The sequence below is a fragment of the Aquarana catesbeiana genome, linkage group LG10 (assembly GCF_042186555.1).
Source record: "Aquarana catesbeiana isolate 2022-GZ linkage group LG10, ASM4218655v1, whole genome shotgun sequence".
NCBI classification, from domain to species: Eukaryota; Metazoa; Chordata; class Amphibia; order Anura; family Ranidae; genus Aquarana; species Aquarana catesbeiana.
The window spans coordinates 133,696,900-133,723,327 of record NC_133333.1 but is presented as its reverse complement, the minus strand read 5'-3'; the positions used below and the strand labels follow the sequence as shown (position 1 = coordinate 133,723,327).

General features: G+C 40.9%; 1 protein-coding gene across 5 annotated transcripts in view; it reads right to left on the bottom strand.

Moving 5' to 3' along the window:
- Nucleotides 1-264: 264 nt before the first annotated feature.
- The window catches only part of LOC141110906 (netrin-1-like), a 182,169-nt gene continuing 156,005 nt past the window's right edge, over nt 265-26,428 (bottom strand). For all 5 annotated transcript variants that reach the window (XM_073602688.1, XM_073602685.1, XM_073602686.1 and 2 more), the window contains 5 exons: nt 15,900-16,088; nt 11,613-11,762; nt 10,510-10,569; nt 10,336-10,416; nt 265-867 (listed from right to left, as the gene is read on the bottom strand). In XM_073602688.1, coding sequence (XP_073458789.1) covers nt 539-867; nt 10,336-10,416; nt 10,510-10,569; nt 11,613-11,762; nt 15,900-16,088 — 809 coding nt within the window. In that variant the 3' untranslated portion in view covers nt 265-538. The remainder of the gene's footprint in view (nt 868-10,335; nt 10,417-10,509; nt 10,570-11,612; nt 11,763-15,899; nt 16,089-26,428) is intronic.

Here is a 26,428-nt window from a genome sequence, read left to right as displayed (position 1 = left end):
CCCCCTTACATAGACCCTGTTACTTTGCCCTGAATTGGCAACGTGAGAGTGTCTTTTTAACTACATATAAAATAATATTCCTTCTTCTCTTCAGCACTCTATATTTCTTCCGTTGTTAATCAACACTCTTCACATGTTCTATGCAGCTTTGGCATATGGGTTGCTACATTCATTTCAAATGTGAAATAAAAGTATTTTTTGATTCTTGTAAGAAAAGACATTGAACATACATTAAAATTAAATGACTCAGAGACAAACGGCAAATTATTTATCACACCCACAAAAATTATATTCTGTATTTGAGACAGCAAAGAAGAAAAAGCAGCATATTTCTTTCTACAAATACCTATATAATAGATTGTAACAGGTTTTGCTTTTTCTTACTGTATGGGTCTTGCTGTGTTTTCCAGTTGACAAATGTGGTATTATAGAGGTAGCAATAACTGCAGCTAGCAGGCCATCATTAATGTTTCACTCTAAATGGGTTCTTGCTCCGAGACAACTGACACTAAACAATATCCCTGACACTAAGATCTATTTATCCTGTCTTGCATTTTCCTCGCCGATCTTGCTGCTGAAACCGTCTCAGTTTGTGTGCCCAGACATCACGCCAAGGCAGTGACAGGCTGTTCTTATCCAGTATCACACGAGCAGGATCTGGAGATTCCTCATCATTACCGATGATCAAATAGGACTTTCCTACTTGAACCCGGAGGCAGTCACATGCCAGATCTTGATCTGGAACCCATATTGGTTGATCACCACGTCTGATGGGAACCCTCCGCTGTCTATATACTGTAAGCACGTTAGCTGTAAATTGCCACCATTCTCCAGATTTCTCCATAGACAGTAGCTGGGCCCGGAGAACTGTAAAAAATAAAGTAGACATAGCATCATCTCATGTTTAAAATGTTATACTGGTAGAATGCTTACTAAACTGCTATACGTGGTGTAACACAGATCTCTACCAACACAGGGCACAAAAATTACTGTCTTTACTTTTCTCTGCACAATTTAAGCATCTCCTTTATTTATTCATTACAGGTACTTATATAGCGCCGTCAATTAACCCAGCACTTTGCATATTTTTTAACATTCATATCAGTCCCTGCCCTCAAGGAGCTTACAATCTAAGGTCCCTAACTCACATGCATTCATACAAATACTAGGACCTATTTGGACAGGAGCCAATTAACCTACCAGCATGTCTTTGGAGTGTGGGAGGAAACTTAAGTAATCAGAGGAAACCTATGCAGGCACAGGGAGAACATGCAAAGTCCAGGCAGGTAGGGCCATGGTTGGGATTCAAATCAACGACCCCAGTCCTGCTAGGCAGAAGTACTAACCACTTATTTTGTCAGCTAAAAAGGCTTTCATACTCACAAGTTTGTCCTGATGAGTGATTATCTGCAGGGTAGGTATGTTGATTACAACACCTTTCATGTATGACAATGTCAAGACTGATACAGAGACGCTGAACCCTATTGACCTGCGTATTACACTGGTAACGGGACCACGACTCTACTTTTACCAACTATCACAAAAATTGATAAAGAAATAATTGTAATACATTTTATCACAGCATCCACATTCACCAAATATTAGTGGAAAAGCTAAGTGTTGGAAAGACTGCTATAGCTTTACTTTTAACATATACAACTTTCTTACTTAAAGCTAAAAAGCATACTATTTATAAAATATTATTTAATATTTGATCACAGATCTTCAAATCTATTGGATTACTTGTGAAAATGTATGATCTTGTGACTGAGCATGTCCTCTCAGTGTATATATATATATATATATATATATATATATATATATATATATATATATATATATATTCATAGAAGGCAGTTGTTCTATAGAGAGCAATCATAGGTGGTTCATTTACAGTGAGTCAAACATGACACCTGTGAGTTAAATAGTAGGATGATTAAAGATTATTTTTAGTATTTTAGAAATAAAAGTCTGTATTATGTATTATGTATTATGTTGTTATTAGGCTGCTTGCAAACTAACAGATCAACATATGCATTTACAGCACCACTTACAAAGCAAAAACACTCCTCAGAAGTTTGAAAACTCCCAGTAAACAACGCACCATGTTAAACATAAAAATGAAAGTGATGAAAGTTACCATAAAAGTGCATACAACATAATAAACAATTTATAAAATCTTATTTAAGAGCCAGCAAAATTCTCTAACGATTAAGTTCATAAAAGTGTGCAAAAAAAGCCAATCCCCCATCATCAGGTATAAATTAAATTGTCTGCAAACCTTCCAGTGTATGATCACACGTTACCTGACAGAATGAACACTCACCAGACACTTGTGCTACAACAGGTGTAGCAAATATAGCATGGTCTTATAAGCTTAAATTCCACACCCTGCAAGCCTCAGGTCAGTGACTTTTTACAAATGTCTCCTATGCCCAGTAATGGATGCCATTACATGCTGTACCAAATAAAGCTTATAAAAGGAGCAAACCAAAACCGATCATAGTGCAGTATAGTTTATTATATACTAAAAGCCATCCAAGATTAAAACCCACTGTGGAACAATCACAAATATACAGCTGTACACTTACATCTCGGACCACTGCAGACAGAAGTATGCAGCAGTGTGACGTCAGCGCTTAGACTCCAGAGCGTTTTAGCTTATAAGACCATGCTGTATTTGCTACAGCTGTTACAGCCAAGTGTTTTGTGAATGTCCATTCTATCAAGTGTTGGTTTGTAATACAACTTCTATACTTGTACTCCCCCCAGAAGCTGCTTGGTATATTGAGTACTCTGTTCTTTTGCCTCGACTCTGTAAACAACCTTGGCCCCTCTGACACACCTGGTTGAAAGAAAGTTGCTGCAAACTCTTATAGGAACACCAGTATAAAAAAAATGCACCCAGCTGTAATTCAGTACCAGAAAATAATCACCAGACTGGTTAATATTAAATTATTTTCCACTTGCTGACCACCCTATAGCAGTTTTACTGCTACAGGGCAGACGTATATACGTGATCCAGCACTTCCGGGTATTGGGCGTGAGTGCACGCCAATGGAGGCTCACTTCCACTGTAATTCTACACAGCAGGAGCCGATCAGTAAATCCCGCGGACTTGATGTCTTCTGGCACCCACTGATCGTTCGGTTCGGTAGGCAAGGCAGATTGCCATTCTGTCAGTAAGGAAGGCATGGATCCTGTGTTCTTGCAAAGTAGGGACATGTATCCATGCAGGAACACAGTACAAGCACCTCCCACACACAGAGGTGGTCAAATACCACCAAAAGAAAGCTCTATTTGTGTAAAAAAAGGACAAAAATGTATTTGGGTACAGTGTCTCAGTTAAAGTAGCGCAGTTCCGTATCGCAAAAAATGGCCTGGTCATGAACGGGGGGTAAATCTTCCAGAGCTGAAGTGGTTATAATGGGTTGAGGTAAATGCCAGTATGTATATAATGAGCAAATAGAGAAATAGGTCAACCACAGCTCACTAAACAATTTAATCACTAGGTTATAGCAGTTTAAAATAGAGTTCCATATTGAATTAGTTTTATACCTGATAATCTATAAATCAGCAGTAAACAATGCCATAGATAACAGTAGCGACAATGGTAATTCACACGGTAATATCTTTTCTGAGACCAGAAGGCAATGCTGCTTAGAGTGCACACTGTATGAAATATTACCCTAATGCCCTGTACACACGAGCAGACTTTTCGACCGGACTGGTCCGATGGACCGAATCCGGCGGACAATCCGACCATGTGTGGGCTTCTTCAGACCTTCAGCGGACTGTTTCTGTCGAAAATCTGACGGACTTTAGATGTGGAACATGTTTCATATCTTTACGTCGGAACTCCGCCCAACCCAGTTCCCATCGAAAAATCCGCTCGTCTGTATGCTAGTCCGACGGACGAAAACCGACGCTAGGGCAACTATTGGCTACTGGCTAGGAACTTCCTTATTTTAGTCCGGTAGTACGTCATCACGTACGAATCCGTCGGACTTTGGTGTGATCGTGTGGAGGCAAGTCCGTTCATTCGAAATTCCATCAGAAGTCCATCAAATGTCCGTTGAAAGTCTGTCGGAAAGACCGTCGGACCTTTGTTGCCAAAAAGTCCGCCCGTGTGTACAGGGCATTTGGCCCCTTTCACACGGGGACAGATTCATTCAGCGGAGTCCGCCAGCTCAGTGGGAGATCGCTCCGTTGATCTACACTGAGCCAGCGGATGACAGGTCTATCTCTGCTCACTGAGCGGGGAGGGGCCTGTCAGAGCCCCACTGATTCCTATGGGGAGAGCGGCCGAAAACGGACAGCATGTCCATTTTCATAAGATCTCATCTGATCCACCAGACGGATGGCTGAACGTATTGTCATAGGTCTGTCTTGAGCAGATCTGATGGCAGGTGGGTGTCAGCGGACACCCGCCTACCCATAGGAGTCAATGGGTGGCCCGCTCAGATCCCCCTGAAAAACGGACAGGCAGATCCGAGCGGGCTTGTCATGTGAAAGGTGCCTAAGACTTAGGTCTTCATACAGAGGTTCCTATTACTCCGGATGACAAATAAAGTCCTTATAGAACAGCAATTTTAAAAGACAGTCCTTTGCTATAATTCTTCAGTAGGCCAACATGGGGTCCAGTCTTTCCGGTGGTACACAAAAGCACATTTCCAGCAAAGTCTGCATGCAGTGAATAAGACTGTTAGATTGTTAGTTAGATGGCTAGTCCATATGTACTCAGTCTCTGATAGCAATGATTTATATATAGATTAATAGCCGCAATGCCCTCTCACTATTCCCAGTGATACCACAACTTTAGTCCTGCCATTCATAGCTCATATCTGCATTTGCCTAGAGTGACTCCTGTCCTCAGCACACAGGTTTAACAGTGCTCTGGTTTCTGTCTCAGGCTGCAGGTTTGTAGCAAGTTAGTGTGCACTCAGGAACAGTGATGTTCCCATCAGGAAAAAGTTCTCTTTCTAAAATCCAGAAGAAAAATAGTTTCTTTGCCCTCCTGTTAAGAGTGTATATCTGGGAGTTGCAGTCCACACTCCATCTACCCCCATACAAAACCCTCTTCCCAGACTACACTTTCCAGAGTTCAATGCAGCTTGCATCAAATTTCCTCAGTCCATCATGCCCACCTGCGCTCTCTGCTGGATAGATGCTGAATGGCACTAAAAGCCAGCATAAGAGTCTTGTAAAGGCACACAAAGCAGCTGCGGCACAGTATCTTTATGATGTCCCTTTTCTAGCCAAGCACCTGGCTACATACATTTTTATACCTTTGCATCTGCTGTATAGGTTAAAATGCCTTTACTATACCCAGGGAAAATATGATGCATGCTATCCTCAAAATCAAGACTTGAAAATGAAAACATTAATTTGGATATAATTCATGCATTAGTTAAATATGAGGAAACTATTTTCTCACTAAGTACTCAATTTTAAAGATTATCCTGGCTTTATATTGCAGCTGACAAATAAAATACTGACCATAAAATGCATGAAAAAAAAATCAGAAGACTGAATGTTGTGGTAGTTATACCTTCAAGAAATTAAACTGTCTTCTTTGGAATCAAGGGAAAATGTGACTGTGGCTATCTATGACTTTAATCAAACTCGGATATTTTTCTCACTTAGATTAAATTAAAAACAGGGCAGCGTAGAAGTGGTAAAGCTTTTTAACTTTGATTACAGAAAAAAAATACTTGTGATAATGATCCCTTCCTGCAGTATTAAAATATATTTAAAGTAATTTTTACTTGTTTTAGGCAGACTATGGAAGTGTTAAAACCCATGACAATTTTGTATTGCTATCTGCATCCAAATTAGGAAGATTAGCCCTCTCTAAAGTATTGCTTTTACATAAACTTTAAGCAGTAATCATTTACCATATTTATTGTTAAATAAATGACCAGATTATAGCCAGAAATGCTCAGCTCTATTCGATCACATTAATGGAGTCATGCATGGCCACCAGTTTTTCACTGAACCATACAGATAATTGTTTTTTGGTGTAAAAAATAAAGAAGCCTGGCCATAGAAAGGCAGATCTAATTTGCCTGCCCTCAAAGATTTTTGATTACTATGTGCTAGGAGGTAAACTCTCAATTGTTGAAGTATTATATAGGATGATCATTTATCTAAGAGATTATCCAATATGAATTTTTACACATACTAAATATTGTTGCTACTGATGCTTGTATCGGCCATATAAAGGGCTACAATAAGGAAGGATATAGTATCCCTAGTTATTCAAATATACTAGCAAGAATAATAGCTTATATAATTGCAATAAAATAGGTTTTCCACTCTTCAAAAAGGTTGAAAATCCCTTTGGTGCCAATGCACTCAAAGCTTTTTCAAACAAGAAATCTGATGCAGCTCCTCTCTCGGTATCCCACTGGGATATCAGTACTTAAATAGTGGTGGATTCCTATGAGCTAAGGTCCGAGTTGTTTCCTGTTATTCTGCACTCCTACAGAGGAAGGTTTTTAGAAACCATTTAATAAAATATATGTCTAACTTATGCCAATGTAATTTTGCATTACAATTGTCTTACAATATCTTGAACAGTCTTCTAAGACATCAAGCTTGAGGGCTCTGTAGTATTACTCTAATGTATACATACACCTTGGGTGGCTGCACACACTTAACCTGTGACCTCATGCCTTTAATTTGAGCTGTTGCTCTGTTGCTCATCATTTGTTTGAAGACTGTTTAGTTTTATTGGTCCTGACATAAAGACGATCAATCACAGAGACTTCTTTTCTTTGCCTCTTATTCTCTTACCACTGACTAGGGCTTAAGGGCCCCTTATCCCTTTCTTTACAGGGTGCTTGCCCTGGAACTCACTGTGTTTTTAATGCACAGTAGGCCACCCCGAAAGATGTTTAACCCTTCATCAGAATGCGTGTGCATTATACAGTACACAAAAGATAAAGAGGTACTCAATACATTTTGCAGGTGAAGACTCATGTACATTTCTTTATGATGTATGTCTATAAATAAATGCTGCAGTCATCCTAAATCTAGTCTCCAGTCTAGCCTTCTGTTTTTACTCTTCTTTGCCCTCACTTCTTTAAAAGCAGCAAGAGGAAATCAGCTTAACTTGATAATTCCCTTTGTGCTGTTAAAAACATTCTTCTTACGCAGCGGGGCTTGGACCCGATAGTTCTATCTCATTTCTGGCTTTCAGTGCTCACTTTCCTTCCCAGCCGAACATTGCCATTTTCTCAGAAGCCATGGCTTTAACTAATCCCATGAAATGATGATCCTTCAGTCATCTTATCCCAGCTGTGCCCGTGGGATCAAGAAAAGGACCTGCTGGGAGGAAAGTGACCCAAAGCAAGCAGGGAGTAAAATAAAAGCCATGGAATTCAGTGCTTCAGCCCTACTAATTAATCTATTTGCATCTAAAAGGTCCTTCAAACTGGAGGTCTATCACATCTCATTTACTGACCATGGTTAAAAAAAAAAAAAACACAGCATGGCTATGCTGATAAAATGGAACCTTGCTTTTGCTTTTTACCAGTTCTGTTCTATTATTGCAATGAGAAATTCTAAATGGTGGGTGACAGTTAAAGCAAGGTTGAAATCTTTATAAAGAAAAACAAATACAGGAAAATGTTCAGGGAAAGCAGCTTCATTAATTTGATGTGTATTTATATGTAGAGAACAAACATCATAACTGTGCTGTGCTTTGTGACAGCATTTGAGTGCAGCAGGGAGCCAGAATTGTGCCTCCCAACTGTACATATCAGAACAGCTCTGCAGACCTTAGAGAACTCTAAAAGGAGAGGAAAAGTTAGAGCATTATTGTAACTTCTGTAGCACCAAGAAATTCAGGTTTAGTTCACCCTAAAACAGTCTGTGAATATTTATTTTATTTATTTATTTCAGGTACTTATATAGCGCTGTCAATTTACGCAGCGCTTTACATATACATTATACATTCACATCAGTCCCTACACCCTCAAGGAGCTTACAATCTAAGGTCCCTAACTCACATTCATACATACTAGGGTCAATTTAGACAGGATCCAATTAACCTACCAGCATGTCTTTGGAGTGTAGGAGGAAACCGGAGTACCCGGAGGAAACCCACGCAGACACAGGGAGAACATGCAAACTCCAGGCAGGTAGTGTCGTGGTCGGGATTCGAACCAGCGACCCTTCTTACTGCTAGGCGAGAGTGCTACCCACTACACCACTGTGCCGCGGTATGATGAGCCTTTTATTTTGCACACAAAGGTTCTTTATTGCTTGCAAGTTCGTTCTGGTCACAATGCAAGGTTCTCCAAAATGTATATTTATGTAACATATAATTTTGTATAATGTTCTCTATGTGAAATAAGGATCTCAACATGTTTGTTTCTTCTCCATCATCTTCTGCTAGCATGGACATTAGTAACCATGGACAACAGGGAAGCAAAATCTACATCCACACTAATTTAAGGGGTATATTTATAAAAAAATTTTGTCAATCATTTGTCACAAATCAGCATCGTCATTTGCCTAATACCGTATATACTCGAGTATAGGCCGACCCAAATATAAGCCGAGGCACCTAATTTTACCACAAAAAACTGGGAAAAATAATTGACTTAAAGTGGAGTTCCACCCAAAAGTGGAACTTCCACTCATCAGATTCCTCCCCCCCTCCGGTGACACAGTTGGCACCTTTCAGGGGGGAGAGGGGTACAGATACCTGTATATTACAGGTATCTGTACCCACTTCAGGCATAGATAGCCGCAGAATCTGCGGTTATTAACGCCACTTCCTGCTCCCTCCCCGCTGCCTGCTGGGAAACACACGGGTCCCAGAGGCAGCAGGGAGCATCCGTATTGCGCTGCGCAACTCGCGCATGCGCAGTAGGGAACCGGGAAGTGAAGCCGCACGGCTTCACTTCCTGATTCCCTTACCGAAGATGGAGGCGGCAGCACCCGAGGACGGAGAGACGCTTCGGCCTCGGGTGCGGACATCGCGGGCGCCCTGGACAGGTAAGTGTCCATGTTTTAAAAGTCAGCAGCTGCAGTATTTGTAGCTGCTGACTTTTAAAAAATTTTTTTTCGGCGGCGCTCCGCTTTAAGTATAAGCCTAGGGTGAGAAAGGCAGCAGCTACTGGGTAAACAATGCCCATCTGCAGCCTCAGTGTGCCCATTTGCAGCCTCACTGTGCCCACCTGTATCATCAGTGCCCATCTGCAGCCTCACTGTGCCCACCTGCAGATAACTGTGCCCATCTGCAGCCTCACTGTGCCCATTTGCAGCCTCACTGTGCCCATCTGCAGCCTCATTGTGCCCATCTGCAGCTGTACCTGTGATAACTAAAACAGCGGGTGTCTCCCGCTGTGTCATGCCCATCTGCAGCTGTACCTGTGATAACTAAAACAGCGGGTTTCTCCTGCTTTGTTATGCCCATCTGCAGCTGTACCTTTGATAACTAAAACAGTGGGTGTCTCCTGCTGTGTCATGCAGTCTGTTCGGCCGTCCATTGTAACAAAGCCCCGCCTCCTCCTCGTCCGTGATAGACGGAACACTGATACAGTTTCCCAGCATTGTATCAGTGTTCCATCTATCATGGACGAGGAGGAGGCAGGGCTTTGTTACCATGGATGGCCAAGCAGACTGCATGACACAGTGGGAGACACCCACTCTTTTAGTTATCAAAGGTACAGTTGCAGATGGGCATGACACAGCGGGAGACACCCGCTGTTTTAGTTATCACAGGTACAGCTGCAGATGGGCACCCTCACTCGAGTATAAGCCGAGGGGGGGTTTCAGCCTAAAAAAATGTGCTGAAAAACTTGGCTTATACTCGAGTATATGAGGTATGTTTATTTCCTAGGATTGTGAGGCCTATCTTGTGTCAATAATGAGTTATTTTCAGGAAAATACTGCATTACAGCCTCCAGATGGAGGTGACAAATGATATAAACATATTCACAAATTACAGTGAAGATTCCTGTCAGCTGTGTAAATGATTGATACATTTGCATAGCAATGTTTTTATAGACACCTAAGTGTTTTCTTATATAGTACTAGACCTGAGACAGTTATTGTGTGCTCCTTCATTCCTACACATAGCTCCCAACTGGCTGGTGGGAATGCCTACATAGGATAATTATTTAGGCCTCTGAGATCTTTGGGTTTCCACGACTGGAGCTGCATCTCATCAAAAACAATGAACAATCTCCAAGCATTATAGCAAGCTTGGAGCTCCTTTACAAAGGCCTAAAACAGATTCCCTGCTGTTCTGTGTAAGTGAGCATTCCCCAAATTTCCCTCTTGTTGAGAATAATAAATTATCACAATCATTTTACATACCGTAATCCTTTTTGCAATACTTGCGTAGATTCATGTGCACGCGGCTGTGAGATGGCTTACAATAAGACTGGCATTCAGAGACTAACAAAAAAAAATAGATATTATCAAATCTAAATCCTGCTACACAGCAAAACTCAAATACTGCTTTAATACTATACAGTAAGTTTGATATACCTGATCCTGCTTTCCATTCCACAGGATATGCTGCTGTTGTAGTCATCTCCTCTTGAATCCCTAATTTTAAGCAAAATAAATATGTTAATGTTAATATATTGCAGTAAAATTTATTGATAAAATGTACCAAATCCTGTGTAAATGATCAATTTTCCAGGTATAACCAGAGCCCAATTTACATAGCTGTACCCTTCAAGCACACAGTCAATGAACCCCCTAAGTTCATTCCACAGCCACTAGAAACCTATCCTTTACACAGAAAAATGTATTCATTTTGTCAAGAAACAAAGCCATACCAAACAACAAGACAAATGATAGGTCTATGTATAACATGGAATTTTATGTAGCCCAAAATGATGAAAAAAATACCGTTCAAATGCAAACTATCATTCATATTATCATGTGGATAGACTGGTGCAAGACAAACAGGATCAGCTTTTCAGGCTTCAGTACACTTCAACAAAACGGAGGCCGTCCTCACACAAACACCAATTCCCTGTTTCCTGAATGTGAATAAAAAGGGTAAAAGATGGCTTCAGCTCCTATTGTTTACCTGTAGAGAACATCTCAGATGCGTTTCATCTTTTTCGGGGGGCTTAATCATAGAGGCCTCTACGATTAAGCCCAGAAAAGGACAAACTGTATCTGAAGAGTTCTCTGCAGGTGGAGAACAGAAGCTAAAGCCATCTTTTACCCATTTCATTCATACTCATGCAACAGGGAGTCAAAAATACAGTCGGGGGGAGGGGGGGGGTGAATATCACTTCTCAAAATTGGTACATGCATAGGCAGCTAAACAATTTCATGATATGGATAATGGTGATATAAAGGATCATTTAGTAAATCAAACGGTATTTATTATGTTATTGTTATTTTTAACTTGATTATATAATTATACAGTATTTATAAATGCTGTCTAATGTCTGTTCAAATTTTAGGGCAACATATGATGAATCAAGAGTTTTGAAGACTGGCTTTCTATTTTGACTGGCCCCAAATTTATTTAAAAAAAATTTAAATAAATTTGTATTAAAGACAACTTTAAAAAATCCACTCACCTTATAATAAACAGAGTGCTTACTGTATTGCTTAAAATTACTTACGGACACAAGGCATATGGGGAGATCGGCTTTGTTGGTATCCTTGAGTGCAGCGATTGCATGTTAGGCCAGTCACTCCAGTCTTACATGGGCATTGACCAGTTGTTTGATTGCACATGCCATTGACAGCCCCTATTGGGTGACACTGGCAAGCTGCAGTAATAAAAAAAATAGTAACAATAGTAAAAACATTAATAGGAAAAACTTGATTTATCTGTAGTTTGTATCTGTCTGTAACTGTCTGTATTTTTTAGAAGGTATGTGCTTTGTAAGACATTGAGTCTTTAACTGGAAATGATTTGGGGATTTCTGTACATTTACATGATTAGCAAATATATAATAGAATAACTAGACCAAGACTGTATTGTTTTAGAAAGTGGCAAACATTCCCAACCATCTCAGATGTGCTGCCTGCTCAGTGCTCCCAAGCTCGTTATCAAAATCCTCTCTGCCAGGCAATCTCTTTTCAGTTCTACGAAGGGTTCATACTTCATATTTCAAAAGGGGTATGAATTCTTTATAGGATTGAAATGAGGGGAACAGCACACTTGCACAGGCCATGTGGAAGGAGTTTTTACAAGAAAGCACTGGATCAGGGAAAGGTGAGGCAAGGAAGGGTGAGAGGTCTCAAAAATAAATGTAACTGTACTGAAATCTGAAGAATCCTTTATTTCCAGTACTATTCAAATCTGTTCAAAACTTAACAAGCTGACTTGGATATCAAGAGTAGGACAGATGTGCAATCACAATCTGAATGCCAAAATATTGTTCTTCTGAAAAGTCTTCCGATAAACATGCATTCTTGGATTACTCCAGTTTGTTTGCTCAAAGCTATGCAGGCAGTGGTGTATCTAAGGTATAACAGCCATGGCAAGTGCCATGGGCACCATGGGAGGGGGGTGGCAAAAAAGCAACCCCATGCACGAGAAATAACCTCCATCTGTCCTCCTGCGGCCAGCTCTCGTGGCTGCCTCCCGCACTAATATAGCCCCTGGTGCCGCAGCCGGCTTGCTATGCTGGAGCGCGGCGCCAGCACGGCACTTGCTAATGGTTACTTGGCCTAGGGAGGGAAGCAACAGGCGCGCGCCCCTATGATGGCTGGTGACTGGGCAGACCAGGTCCACGTAGAGGGTAGGGTAACTGGTGGAGGTGGAGCCTAATGCTCCACCTACCCTCCTCTGTACGGCCGGCATTATCTTCTCCCCAGAGCGTGGTCTGTGACGTCATGTGATGTGGGGAGAAGAAGAGAGGAGTCACGAGAGACTAGAGAGAAAGAACCCCCAGGCAGCAAGGATTAGCACTGCAGCCTAGCAGGTACTGATCTTGATCATCAACATCATGTGCTTGTGTGCTTGGATTCCATCCCACTTCCATAGAGAAGCAAGCAGCCAATCAAATATAGTGCTGAATATGGATTAAATAAATATACATAGCCATTGATATCATAAATAAAGTGTAATAAAATGATTTGTGTAACAGCAGGTACTACTTCTAATTAAAAGTAGTACCTGTTGTTGCACAAATCACTTTATTACACTTTATTTATAATATCAATGGCTATGCATATTTATTTACTCCATGTTCAGCACTATATTTGATTGGCTGTTCCTGCTTGGGCCTGGCCAAAGTCATCATCATTTGCGATTGTGCGTGTGTGCCAAGCAGAAGCAGCCAATTAAATATAGTGCTCAATGTGGATTAAATAAATAGATATCATAAATAAATTGTAATAAAGTGATTTTTGCAACAAGATCATTAAACTGTCCACATTCAGTGAAAGTTCATCTACTGCAAACTTTGCAGTAGATGAACTTTCACTGAATGTGAACAGTTTAATGAGCAGGGGCGGACTGACCCATCGGGTACTCGGACATTGCCCGAGGGCCTGGGCCCATTAGGTTGGCCCCATAAGAGGCACTGCAAGACTGCAACAGATACAGTCTAGCACGGGCAGCAGCTGTAATAAGACCTCTCATGGCACGCTGCTCCCCACTGCCCCTCCTTCCCTCCTATCCACCCTAGGTGCTTATACTGTACATTACATCGGACGGACAAGAAGAGAGGAGGGGCTGGTGGGGAACAGCGTTCCGGGAGAGGTCTTATTATTACAGGCATCAGGTGAGGCTGTGTACTTTTTTTACAGGAGTCTAGAGACACCAGGGCTGCCACCATCAGGGGAGGGGGGAGGGTCAGCCAGTACAGATGAAGTGGGCCTGGGCCCCAACAGGACCGCAGGAGGCTCCATAATAGTCTCCTGGTCCCCCCAGTGTCCCCACCCCCACACGGTGTCCCCTCCTAGCATCCCCCTGTGTCCCCTGTCTGCACTGCATCCGTCTCTGTCCTCATCACACTGCATCCCTCTGTCTGTCCCCAGCGTCCCTCTCTGTTCTTACCGCATGCGTCCCTCTCTGTCCCCGCCGTCCCTCTCTGTCCTCGTCACACTGCGTCCCTCTCTGTCTGTCCCCAATGTCCCTCCCTGTCCCTGGCATTCCTCTCTGTCCTTGTCGCACTGCCTCCCTCTCTGTCTGTCCCAGCATCTCTCTCTGTCCCTCTCTGTCCTCGTCGCACTGCGTCCCTCTCTGTCCTAATCACAAAGGGGTGCAGTTTCAGTGCTTGCCATAGGCGCCATTTTCACTAGATATGCCTCTGTATGCAGGACATACAGGGAAAAGCAAATATATCATCCTCTTGCACCACCTTATCCAAATTGGCCAATGCCATCTTCTTTAGGACTGGTTTGTTAGGAACAACTTTGAACATTTGCTGGTTCTCAGAAAACTTAGGAGGCATTTTCTAATTAAACAATCATTATGTTCAAATTGGACAATCACCTCACAACTATGGGTACCTTTATAAAATGAATGCCTCGGGTATAATTAAATGATGGACACTAAAGTTGCTTGCTACACATTTTTTAGTGTGAGAAATAATAAAGAATCTTATGTTATTCAACCTTTGTAGGGCTTATTGTAGATATAAGAATGTGGTCATAAGACTGGTAAAATAGCCCCCTCTCACCCCCTGTAACTGATCACTGGCAGTAAAAAAAGAAAAACAAATCTAAACATCTATTTTATTTACCAAAAGCTGAGGTTATGTGATCCTTCAGTATTTTTTCTTCCTTTGTTTACATCAGACTGGGTCCTTCTTCCAGTGTTCACATCACTGATGTGGACAATTCCTACTGGCTTTCCAGTGGTTAAGTTCTCTCAGGATCCATAAGAGGAGTGACATTATAACAAGGGGTTGGTAGGGGCTAGTGATGATCTGCAGTGTTAGATCAGTGGCCCCCTGCATCTGGAAATGATACCAGCTAGGGGCCTGGAGAATGGAACTAGGGTAAGTATAACTTGCTCAGCCAGGTAAGAAAAATAAAAAAAACCCCTGCTGGATGACTTAAAGGGGGGTCAAAGACAGGAGGGATGGGGGGTGGTCATAGTTTGTGTGGAGTGGGGCTTAAAGGAGAAGTAGAGCCAAAGCTCTTTTGGATCTACTTCTACTGTGGGTCACAGGAGTGCACTTAGCTTTGCACTCTTGTTATCCAGACTCAGCTGACACGGGCAGCCCCCTGTTGGCTGAAATCACACAGCCAGTCCAGACTCTGGATAAATGCCGACTTCAGTGTCGGCATTTATCCAGATGTCTGAGCGGCAGCTGGCTTAACCTCTCATTGTGCCGCTAAGAGCCTGAGCTAGCTGCTCCCTCCCCATCCACAGTCCAATGCTCCAATGAGCCCTGGAGGGGCAGAGCAGAGAGCCAATTAATGAAACTGAGAACTGAGTGATCAGTGGTCTTTAGTTGCTCAGCGTCTCAGAGGCGACAGGTGACTGATGCTGCCCCCACCTAGGCGAGTATGATCATTTATTATTTTGAAATCCATAACTTCTCTTTTAAACAGTAACAATCCCACTTATCAAAAAAAAATTTTAAAAATTGCAAAATACACAAAGGACAGTGTCATATGATATAAACATAATTCTAGCAGATGTGGAAAATCTTCATACATCTTCAATTTGTATAATTGTTCGATTAAATACATATGAAATAATAGAATTGCAAAAATGATGTTCCTTTAACGGAAACGGTAAAATAATTCTAGCTCCACCAAACAGTTATTCAAATGCTCTCAGAAAACCTTTCCCCAAAAATCTTTCTTAGATTAAGTGTTTCTTCACACTGTTATCTGATGTCTTTGGGCATTTTATCATTGAACAATCTTGTCTAAAGACTTTGACTACAACAAATGTCTTAACATAAATCCAAACAGTGAAAGATGACATCTGTACTTACGCTTACAGGCTTTTCGACTGGCTATAGCTTTGTTCAAGTCACGTTTGTAACCCTGTTTACAGTAGTGACAATGGCGCCCGGCAGTGTTATGACGGCAGTTTAGGCATATGCCTCCACTCTTCCTACCAGACAGCTTGTAGAGTTCCATGTTAAAGCGACAGCGATGAGAATGTTGATTGCACTCGCAAGCTAAAATTGAAGATCCAAATTGATTTATAATCTATAGTATTTACTATTATTATCATACAGGATTTATATAGCGCCAACAGTATCACTAATAATATGTTGTTTGGACAAACATGAATATAAAATTAGATAATTGGATATAACAATGCAAAGAATAAAACAACTTTTAAGAAAATATATATATCCTGACAACATTAAAGCGTAACTCCACTTTTGTTGAGAAAAAACATTCCCCTCTGGGTGATGTCTGGATGTACACTGCAAGGATTATAACAAACTTTGTTGCAGATTCCTACCTTTTGTTAGTCTGAAGAAATCCATGTGTGTTTGTCTGTGCCTCTGTTCTGAGTAAGTCTAATGGGAGTGGTTTCATAATTAACTGTCAGGTGCGGAGCTACAGGTCACTAATGAGGAAATCTGCTGGGCCTGCATCCCTTTAGATGGGTTCATATTGAAAGTATCTTTCAAAAAATGACATTTTTGTTGCAAGGGATGCCTGAACTCTGACTTGTATCTTAGGCAGACTTCTGGGAAAATTGGTGAGTCAATCACACAATCAGGAAATGATGTTTCTGTGGAGTGGTCAGTACAATTGCAATATATTCAGAAAATTACATTGGTTGCAGATTGAAAAGGAAAGGTAATTTTTAATAACAAAATAGTGTCGCAGTCATATGTGCTATATTATTTTTTCTTTATTTGCTATTTTTTTTCACCACGAAAGTGGAGTTACCCTTTAACCACTCCAGCCCCGGAAGATTTTACCCCCTTCCTGACCAGAGCACTTTTTACAATTTGGCACTGCGTTGCTTTAACTGATGATTGTGCGGTCATGCAATGCTGTACCCAAACCAAAACTTTCGTCCTTTTTTTCCCACAAATAGAGCTTTCTTTTGATGGTATTTGATCACCTCTGCGGTTTTTATTTTTTGCGCTATAAACAAAAAAAGAGCGACAATTTTGAAAAAAAAAACAATATTTTTTCCTTTTTACTATAATAAATAAAAAAACAAATTTCTATATCAGTTTAGGCTAATATGTATTAAACATATTTTTGGTAAAAAAATTGCAATAAGCGTATATTGATTGGTTTGCGCAAAAGTTATAGCATCTACAATGGGAAATGATTTGGGAAAGATTTATGGCATTTTTATGGCATTTTTATTATCATTATTATTATTTATTTTACTAGTAATGGCAGTGATCTGCGATTTTTAATGGTATTGCGTCATTAAAGCGGGGTTCCACTCAAATTTTTAACTTAATCTTACCCCCTTCAGTTGATTGCATAGATGTTCAAATGCCGCACAAATTTTTTTTTTATTGCTGTAATTACCTTTATATTGTACTTTATTGTGGCACTTCCTGTCTCTCCTCCCATGGGAGTAGGCGTGTTTATTGCCTTTCCCCGGCGCCGCACTGTCTCCTGGGAGCTTAGTGTCAGGCTTCCCAAGATTCAGTGCGGGAACAATGATCATGCACGTGAACAAGCTGTGAATGAACAGCATTCACCACATCCAGGAAATTAATGCTTGTGGGCTTCACATGCCCACAAGCAAGATGGAAACAGCCAGCATCACATTTTTTAAGTTATTCTTCAGTACGAAAACAGACAGAGGCGGAAATATTACACCCAAACTGTGAGTATTATTTTGGGGTTAGCAAAGTGTCTCAATGACCTAAAAAAAAAAAAAAAAAGATTGGTCGCCGGACTCCCGCTTTAAGATGGACAGATCGGACACTTTTGACACATTTTTGGGACCATTGACAATTATACAGCAATCAGTGCTATACAAATGCACTGATTACTGTGTAAATGTCACTGGCAAGGAAGGGATTAACACTAGGGGGCGATCAAGGGGTTAAATGTGTGTTCCTTCAGTGTGTTTTAACTGTATGGGGATATGACTGAGTAAGAGAGAAGATATATCCTCCTCTGACAGCACAGGGATTTGTGTGTTTACACACATCACAACCACCGGCCATGCGCACCAGGTCCCCCTGCTGTGCAGCGGGCATGCAAGAGCACACTCTAGTGGCTGAAAAGGGGAAAGACGTACCCGTATGGGGTTTCGCCCAGGAGAGCTATTTTGCCGCAGTATATATGCGTGGGCTGGTTGGGAACTGGTTAAATAACCTATATAATCAAAATCACAATACATTCCCTCTAATTAACAAACTGAACTCCATCCAACAAATACCTTTTATAGAATCCAGCAAACTTTTAAACAGATTAGATGATACTACCAGTTACCCTGATCTTACAAGAAATTGATTAACAGTGAAAAATCCACTAACAGGAGTTCAGGACCTTTTATATATGTCAGTTGAAGGCTTATGGTGTCTGTCGGATGTTCTAAGAATATTCAACAAAGCAGCTAAACTGTACAATGCTGCGATTGTACATTTCGGGTCGAATGCTCCGCCCACAAGCTATAGTAGAATTCTAATGTTGTTTGACTAGTAATAATTATAATTAATAATTATTCTTACAAGTCAAACAACATTAGGATGCTTCTATAGCCTATGGGTGGAGCATTTGACTGTAAATGTCCGCTTGCGGCAATCGTATGTTTTTAGCTGCTTTGTCAAATCTTCATGTCTCTAAAGTCGAATCGTTTCTCTCTATGTCGAAAAATCTTGGACTAATAGAGTTAGGTTAGGCACATTCAACCACAGGTTCGATAGACACAGATCGCTATTGTCACCGTCATATCGAATCTTCCATCAATCTATATCGAACTGCTATTGCAACGATACGAAAATATAATGGATATGAAAATAAAGCATTTTTTTATTTCGGATCTTTAGGATTTTGGATTCTGCATGTTCATTATCGTTTGTTAATTCAGACGAAAATGCATTCGGATGAGAACTAATGCACATGTCTAATAACAGCACAGGGCCTGTGCTGTGTAATTTGGCCCACTGTATAACCTAAAATACCTGGCTGATCCTGCCTGGTTCTGCCTTCCCCCCTATAAACTGACCATGGTTTATCATGGCTGCTGAGCCCTGAAACTGTAGTCATTTTACATGCCTCCCTCACCTGCTTTCACCTCTCTGCTCTCCTCTGCCCTCCTTTCCCCTCCCTGCCTGTCAGCTAGTGACAGTGTCCATGCCTCTACTCCTGTGGGTAAAATAACTTTTCGATTTCCATACAATCCTCTGCGTTTCTTAATCCTGTGTGCCCCTGTGTATATGCTTTATTAAAAAAATGCCGTCTATACATTATGTTTGAGTGCCTGCTGACCTCAGCAGGTTATCGGCCCCTCCTGCTGCAGCTGTCAGATCGAGAGAGGAGAGAGGCAGCCAGTCACGTGAGCACTGAGCGGCGCTCTGAAATCAGGTATAGACGGCATTGTTTTTTTAAAAAAAACACACAGGGGCACACAGGATTAGGAAACAGAGAGAAATTTATAAAAGGATATAGTGGTTTGACAGCCACTTTACCTTTAGCAGTTATTATAAAAATACCTTGAAATATATTGGTTTATTATCAACTTAAACTTATACACAGGAACAAGTTGAAATTGACTTTGTGCAGCTGCAACCATACAACTAAATACAAAATTACAGTAAATGAACCTTCTGAAGAGAAGAGAAATAAAAAGAATGAAGCCCCTAAATCCTGCAGAGTGTGCCATTATATGGGCAGTGGCACTGTGCTTGCCCCATCTACCCTTATGAATGCTACAGTGGTGGTGCTACACAATGTGCTCTCTTCTTTCTGTAAGCCCAAATAAGTACCTCTCAACTTCATCAATTTACAGAGAAAGCATTACTACTGCAAACCTATCTGCAATGTTCTTCAAGTGTGTAGAAGCTTAGTAGTAAAGTAGAACTATATGCAAAATTTGTTTTTTTCATTTTGGATAAATGTAAGGGTGCAAGGGTGGGTTGTTACTCCTGTCAATTTTTTTTAACCATCTGTGTCCCACTGCGGAGATTTACCTTCACTTCTTGTCCCATAGCCAAACAGGAAGTAATTCCTGAAAATTAAAGAGGAAGTAAAATCTTATTTTTTTTTTTCCATAATGTTTATTAAGGTATTTATGCAAGTACAAGTCAAATGAGGAAAAAACAAAAAACAGTAGAGGTTTACCATTAGGAAAGCAACTAGTGGAGTTGTAGGCAAACATTAATGCTGAAACAGAACATATCAATACAAGTAGAGTGGTAAATATAAACTATGTGCAACTAGGCATGGAAAAGAAAAGGCAGTGGAGGTTGTCGGTACTGCGATTTTCACACATGTTGATGGTAAAGCATGTAAGGGAAGGTGAGTTATTCCAAGATGGCCTTACGAGCATGGATTGGGTTGAAGTTCCACAGTGGTTGTGATTGTTGTGGGAGATATGATCGTGTAAGGGTGGTAGGACTAAGGCAAAGGGCCAGGGCCCCGGGTTCAGTAAGCCAGTTGTTCCAGTTGGTTAGAAATTTTTCGATTTGAAAGTGTGCTTTAGCGAACATATATTTAAGATGGCAGTGTGTGTTTAGGATGGTATTAACGTCTGCTATTGTAGATGGGTGGGGACATTTCTATCGTCTGGCAACAGCTAAGCGTGCTGCTATAAAGATGTGGGTTACAATGGTTTGAAAGTGGGGAGGCCACAAGGTAGGTTCCATGCCTAGTAGAACCATCAGGGGAGTAGGGCTAAACAGAACATTAGTTATGGAGGTAGCCAGAAGGACGACATCTGCCCAGAAATTGGATAGGTTGGGGCATTGCCACCAAATATGGAGCAGAGTCTCAGTGTTTCCACAGCAGTCAGATGATGCAGTGGGATATATTTGTGACAGTTAAGCAGGAGTAAAGAACCAATAATGGAAGATTTTTTGCATCGATTCCCAATGGGTAATACAGTGGGAAGCTTTTAAAATGGAGGCCAGAGCTCAATGACATTGTGAGGGGGTGATAGTAAGGTGGGTTATTCTCTCTCAATATTGCATTGAAGAGTTTTTGATGTACGACATTGGTTTATCAGTAGTTTGTAGATGGATGAAATGCCTTTTCAAGATGGGTCGGGATGGTAGTAGAATTTCACTAAGTCCCAAAGTAGAGGCTGATTGGTCCATCGTGTATGGGAGAGAGCTGAGCGTATCTGAAGATACATGTAAAAGTTTCTATGGTTCAGTTGATATTGCTGACATAGGTGTTGAAAGGAGCTCAGATGATTAGTGGTGAACAAGTTTCCAATGGTGTTGATACCTGCTGTGGTCCAAGGAATGAGGGAGACCTGTGGGATCAAGAGCTCCAGGGAGGAAAGGAGCAAGTGCAAAAGAAGCTCCCGTGCTATGCCTTGAGTTTGTTGGAGTAGGGACTTCCAGGTTCTTACTGTTGCATTGATAGTGTCCAGGAACAAGCGAGAGGGTTGTAGCTGTAGAAGTAAGGCACCCAGGAATATCTTGGGATCAGTTGAGAGGGCTGCTCTCTCAATTTGCAGCCATATAGGCACTTGAGTAGGATTCCACCAGGCCTTGAATTGATCAAGAATTGTAGCTTTATAGTATGCTGCAACATCTGAGACACCCATTCCGGCAGATTTTGAAGGGGTGCACAGGATATGGCATTTGTGCCTGGATCGTTTGCCATTCCAGATGAAGGATACCAGGGTCGCTTGTAGCTTGGCCAGTTGTGTGAATAGAATAGGTTTCGGGTTTCGGGAGAGTTTGGAATGTGTATAAGATGTGGGGTAGCAGGTACTTCTTTGTCAGGGCTATGCGGCCCATCCAGGAAGCATGAGTTATTTGTAGGCTTTGGGAGATGCATTGCAATTTAGAGTGTAGAGCATTTAGGTTGAGTCGGGGGAGCTGAGAAGAAGGTGAGACCAGCTGAATACCTAAATATTGGAGAGTGGAGTTAGGTGCCCACGAGAAAGGAGAGATGGATGCAATGCTACGTTTGACAGTTGGATGCAAACAAATATCCAACATAGAGGATTTGCTATAATTGATTTTGTAGTACGAGATAGTGCTAAAGGAGGCAAGCACTCGTTGAAGGTGGGGGAGGGAGTTGACTGGATCAGTCAGAGAAATAATAACGCGCATAAAGGCCTATTTTATGGGTATTGTCCCCGACCTTTATGCCAGCGATGTGAGGGTCAGTTCATATAGTTTGTGCCAACGGTTTCATTACTATGGCAAAGATTAGTGGTGATAGTAAAGTCTTATTTTTTTATTGTACCTACAGGTAAGCCTTATTACTGTGAATATCTCCCTAAACTTGCACAGTTTAGGAGATATTTGAGGTGCAAGCAGCCGATGATGTCATTGGCGCATGTGCTCTGAAGGTCCAGCTTACCGTGCCGGACCTTCAGAGCCTGTGTCATAAACGGTGGCTCCCATGCGCACTGACAGGGAGAAACACCGGGGAACATGTCAGCTGTCTAAGTGGTGTGCGGGTGCCGCTGGCGGGCTTCGTTCTAAGATAAGTATTTCATAATGAGCTAGTATGCAATGCATACTAGCTCATTATGCCTTTGTCTTACAGGTTTTTTTTTTTTTGGGTGGGGGTTGTCTGGGTTTACAACCTTTTAAGGAATTTCCTTACAGAACCAAGTAACCAGAACTAGCACCCCCATTGTAAGATTTCCTTTATTTCTTTTCTGGGGACAACCCAAAATTTGGGATTTTCTATTACTTTCACCTTTAATGATAATGGTAAACAGGACAAATAGAGAGGGAGAATCTCCCTATTGGGGGCACAGACAGCAGTAAAAACCTGGTACGTGTTCTAATACATTTCCACTCTATCCAAAGCTAAAGAAAAACAGTTGAGGTAGGGAAGGAGTTAAATACTTTGAAGGAGCGCTTTAAATATTAACCTAGAATTCTTTTTTAACAGCCCCCCTACCCATTTCAAAGGATAAGACTAAAGTACTGCTTCCAAAAATGAATGTGAAGTGATGAGCAGCTAATTTGCAAATCTAGAGAATGACCAACACCCACACTAACTGTGCATCAGAAGTGTTCCTTGTAGTACATTATCCTAACTGATGGTCAACAAAAATAATTTGAAAATGAAGAGGGCTACTCAGTTGTAGTATTCTTAAAAAGTAGACGCATAGGAACAACATTTCTCGTGATTTACCTATGGCTGGGTTCACACTATGCAAATTGGACGTGGGTTTCCCCGCATCCAAATCACATGACAGGAGATTGAGACCGGCTCTCAATGGAGCCAGTTCACACATCACCAGAGCGGGAGCGGAGCGAATTGCACAGGAGTTCTGTGAGTCTTTGGTTTAGTTTCAGATCCGAATTAGGACAAAAATTCAGGCTTGATTCATCCCTGGAATGGAGAACAGGGACACACCGGACCCCTGCTGTCAGCCGCATCCATCTGCAGTGTGAACTTAGCCTAAAGCCCCATACACACTATCAGATTTTCTGCTGATTTTTGTCTTCAGATTTACCAAAACCATGTAGTGCAAGGGGCTGCCTGATTGCATACAAATTGAAACTCCTAAGGTTTGACCTCATATTATATGGTTTTGGTAAATCTGAAGGAAAAAAATCAGCAAAAAATCTGATAGTGTGTATGGAGCTTTACAGTTTTTCCTCAAAAAGGTAGGTCGTTTTATTTTTTCCTATTTTCTTTTAAATTATGTGTTCATATTGGATGCAAGTTTTGCCTACTGAAATTAAAAGTTCTGATGAGGAATGATGGATCTAGGCTCTTTAATTGACTTGTTTGATGAATAATGCATTGTAAAAATTCATTATAAACCAAACAATGAAAATTCATCGTACCTTCGGAGTTCTTTATTCTTTTATTCTCTGTGACAGGAACACTAAAAGATTAAGGAAATGTAGTTGAAATCAATTATTCTTACCAGTCCCAGTGAAGCTCCCCTGCTGTAGGATTTGTGCATTATACTATAGGTGAAAGAAGAGCATGCTTCATTGCAGTGGAAAATCAATAGCTAAGTCCTGGAATGTATCATATGTTTTCTTCCCTGACCTCCAGCTCTTGATGTACATTAAATTAGTAGCTATAAGTTAGGAAGCGAAATGTAAATCTTAATTCCTTTCAGAAGCCCAAAGAGTTAGTGCAGCCACAAGAGGTTAAAGCTAGAGTTTTTACATCTATTGAGTTTTTAACATGACAGGCATAATGGTATTCTGCAGAGTTCTCAGCTGTTAATTGTCTGCCTGGACTATTGCCATGTAGTTTAGTATTGTAAAATTATTTATAAGTGCTCAGCATGACCCTGAATCTCCTTTAATTTAATTTAGTTCTTTCATTTTTATGTACCAGTTCCAATGAATGTTGTGAGAATTATCAATCACGTACACTTCTGATAAATAAACTAACACGGCTCTCTTAGCCCATGATGGCTTTATGTCTGTAGAAGTCTAATATAAAGGAACATGAATTGTAAAATAGATCAAAAGGGATTATCCATAAAGGCAGATGAAGATGTCAGAATTGATTCAATAGTTGGCTGGTTTCTTTGAAAATGCAAAAAAAGCAAGTTCTGATTTATGAAAATTAAAAACATTTTTTTCAAAATAAGGAATTGTAATACAACTAAATAAATACAACCAATTAAACTTAATTAAGAGTAGGCAGGAGGTTTGGGTTCACTGCTACCATGGGTTCAAGAAAAAATCTCAGGATTTGCAAAGTTCAAAAATCACAAACTTTTGGATGAAAAGTTGCTGCCCTTTGGTCCTGAACTGGTTAGCAGCTATATCAGCAAGATGAGGGAGCTGCTGAGCAGGAAGAGTTTAGTATCCCTAGTCAGACAGCACTGCACAGTCGGAATTGTAGTCCAAAGGAGAGAAAGACTATCATAATTAAGAGCATTTGAACTGCATTTGCCAGGAGGAGGGGAAAGCTGCATTTTCTCAGGCTGTACAGCTTCCTTTTGCCGCGAGGGAGACCAGAGAGGGCACATGGCTGTCCAATGTGTATCATCACTGTTGCATGACAGCTGTCTGAGTGGGATCCGGAGTGCTGAGTTTGGGGGTGCCGTCAGCAAGAGTCACCTGGGTGCAGAGCAGAGAGTGGACTAATTGCTGTGTGTGACCAGATGGTGCCCCACAATATCACTGGGGCTGGTGAGCTGCTGCTCTGGAGAGCTAGAGACAGAGACTGAACCCATTAGGAACTGACCCTGTAGTACAATACAGTACAAGAATGAGACAGACCATATTAGACTGTAAGGGGTGCTTAAAATTAACCGCTTTTATTTATTTATGTAAAACCTTTATCCTGAAGGAAAAAAACTGTTTTCTGTAACTGATTATAAAGTATTAGTTGGAGTTCAGCTTTAATTTATTGCTGTATTTAAATCTGCTAGTACCTCTACCCCCCTCCAGACTGACAGTTCCACTGTCCAAATTTGCCCCCTGTGCTCATTCATCCACAGTGGTGTCTGTATAACACAGGAGGTGTGTTACTAGCCAGATCAACAGATCACCAAGGGAAAACACAAAAGAAATCTAATACAGCCACCCCATTTAATGATTGTTAGGCTGCAATATATTACATTATACAATTACAATATATTATATTTTTGGTTTTGGTCTTAAAACCACTGGACAATGTGCATCAGCACAACAGCCCATAGTTTCTATTGGGAGAGAATGTAATGGTGATTTATATGCAGGAGATAGTGGGAAACGGGGCAGAGCATTTTTTACCCTATTATACAAAGTGAAAAACAAGGACCTTTGGGGTTGATTTACTGAAACTGGAGAGTGCAAAATCTGGTGCAGCTGTGAATGATAGCCAATCAGCTTCTAACTTCAGCTTGTTCAATGAAGCGTTGGCAAAAAAAGACTGGAAGCTGATTAGTTTCTATGCAGAGCTGCACTAGATTTTGCACTCTCCAGTTTTAGTAAATCAACCCCTTTATGTCAGTATCACCAGCTGATATTTTCAAGAAAGCTAGCAATTAGAATGAACATAGGCTTTCCATGTAATATTATTATGCTAAAGCTATTCTTCTTTAACAAACTAGTTGAGTTATTCAAATTGCAGCGCTAAGGTACATTTTCCCCTGCCATTGTACACAGCTCTCTACACACAAAAATCTTTTAAAGGATACCAATATCTGACCACAACAACTGATTGATAGTTGGTTCTTTATTCTTTAACACATTAGATGAATTTTTCTTTTAATTATGATCTTTTCCCATATTTTAGATTATAGCTTTTAGCTTGGGGTGATTAGAGTACATTAGGCAGCAGTTACTGACAGTCTTTTCAAGAGCTGCCTTTTTTTGCCCCACCTCACTTCCTCCTTTCAAGAAAAATACATTGTGCACCTAAAACTCTGCAGAACCTCACCCCATGTGCACCGTAACCCCTTGTCATATCAACATATACT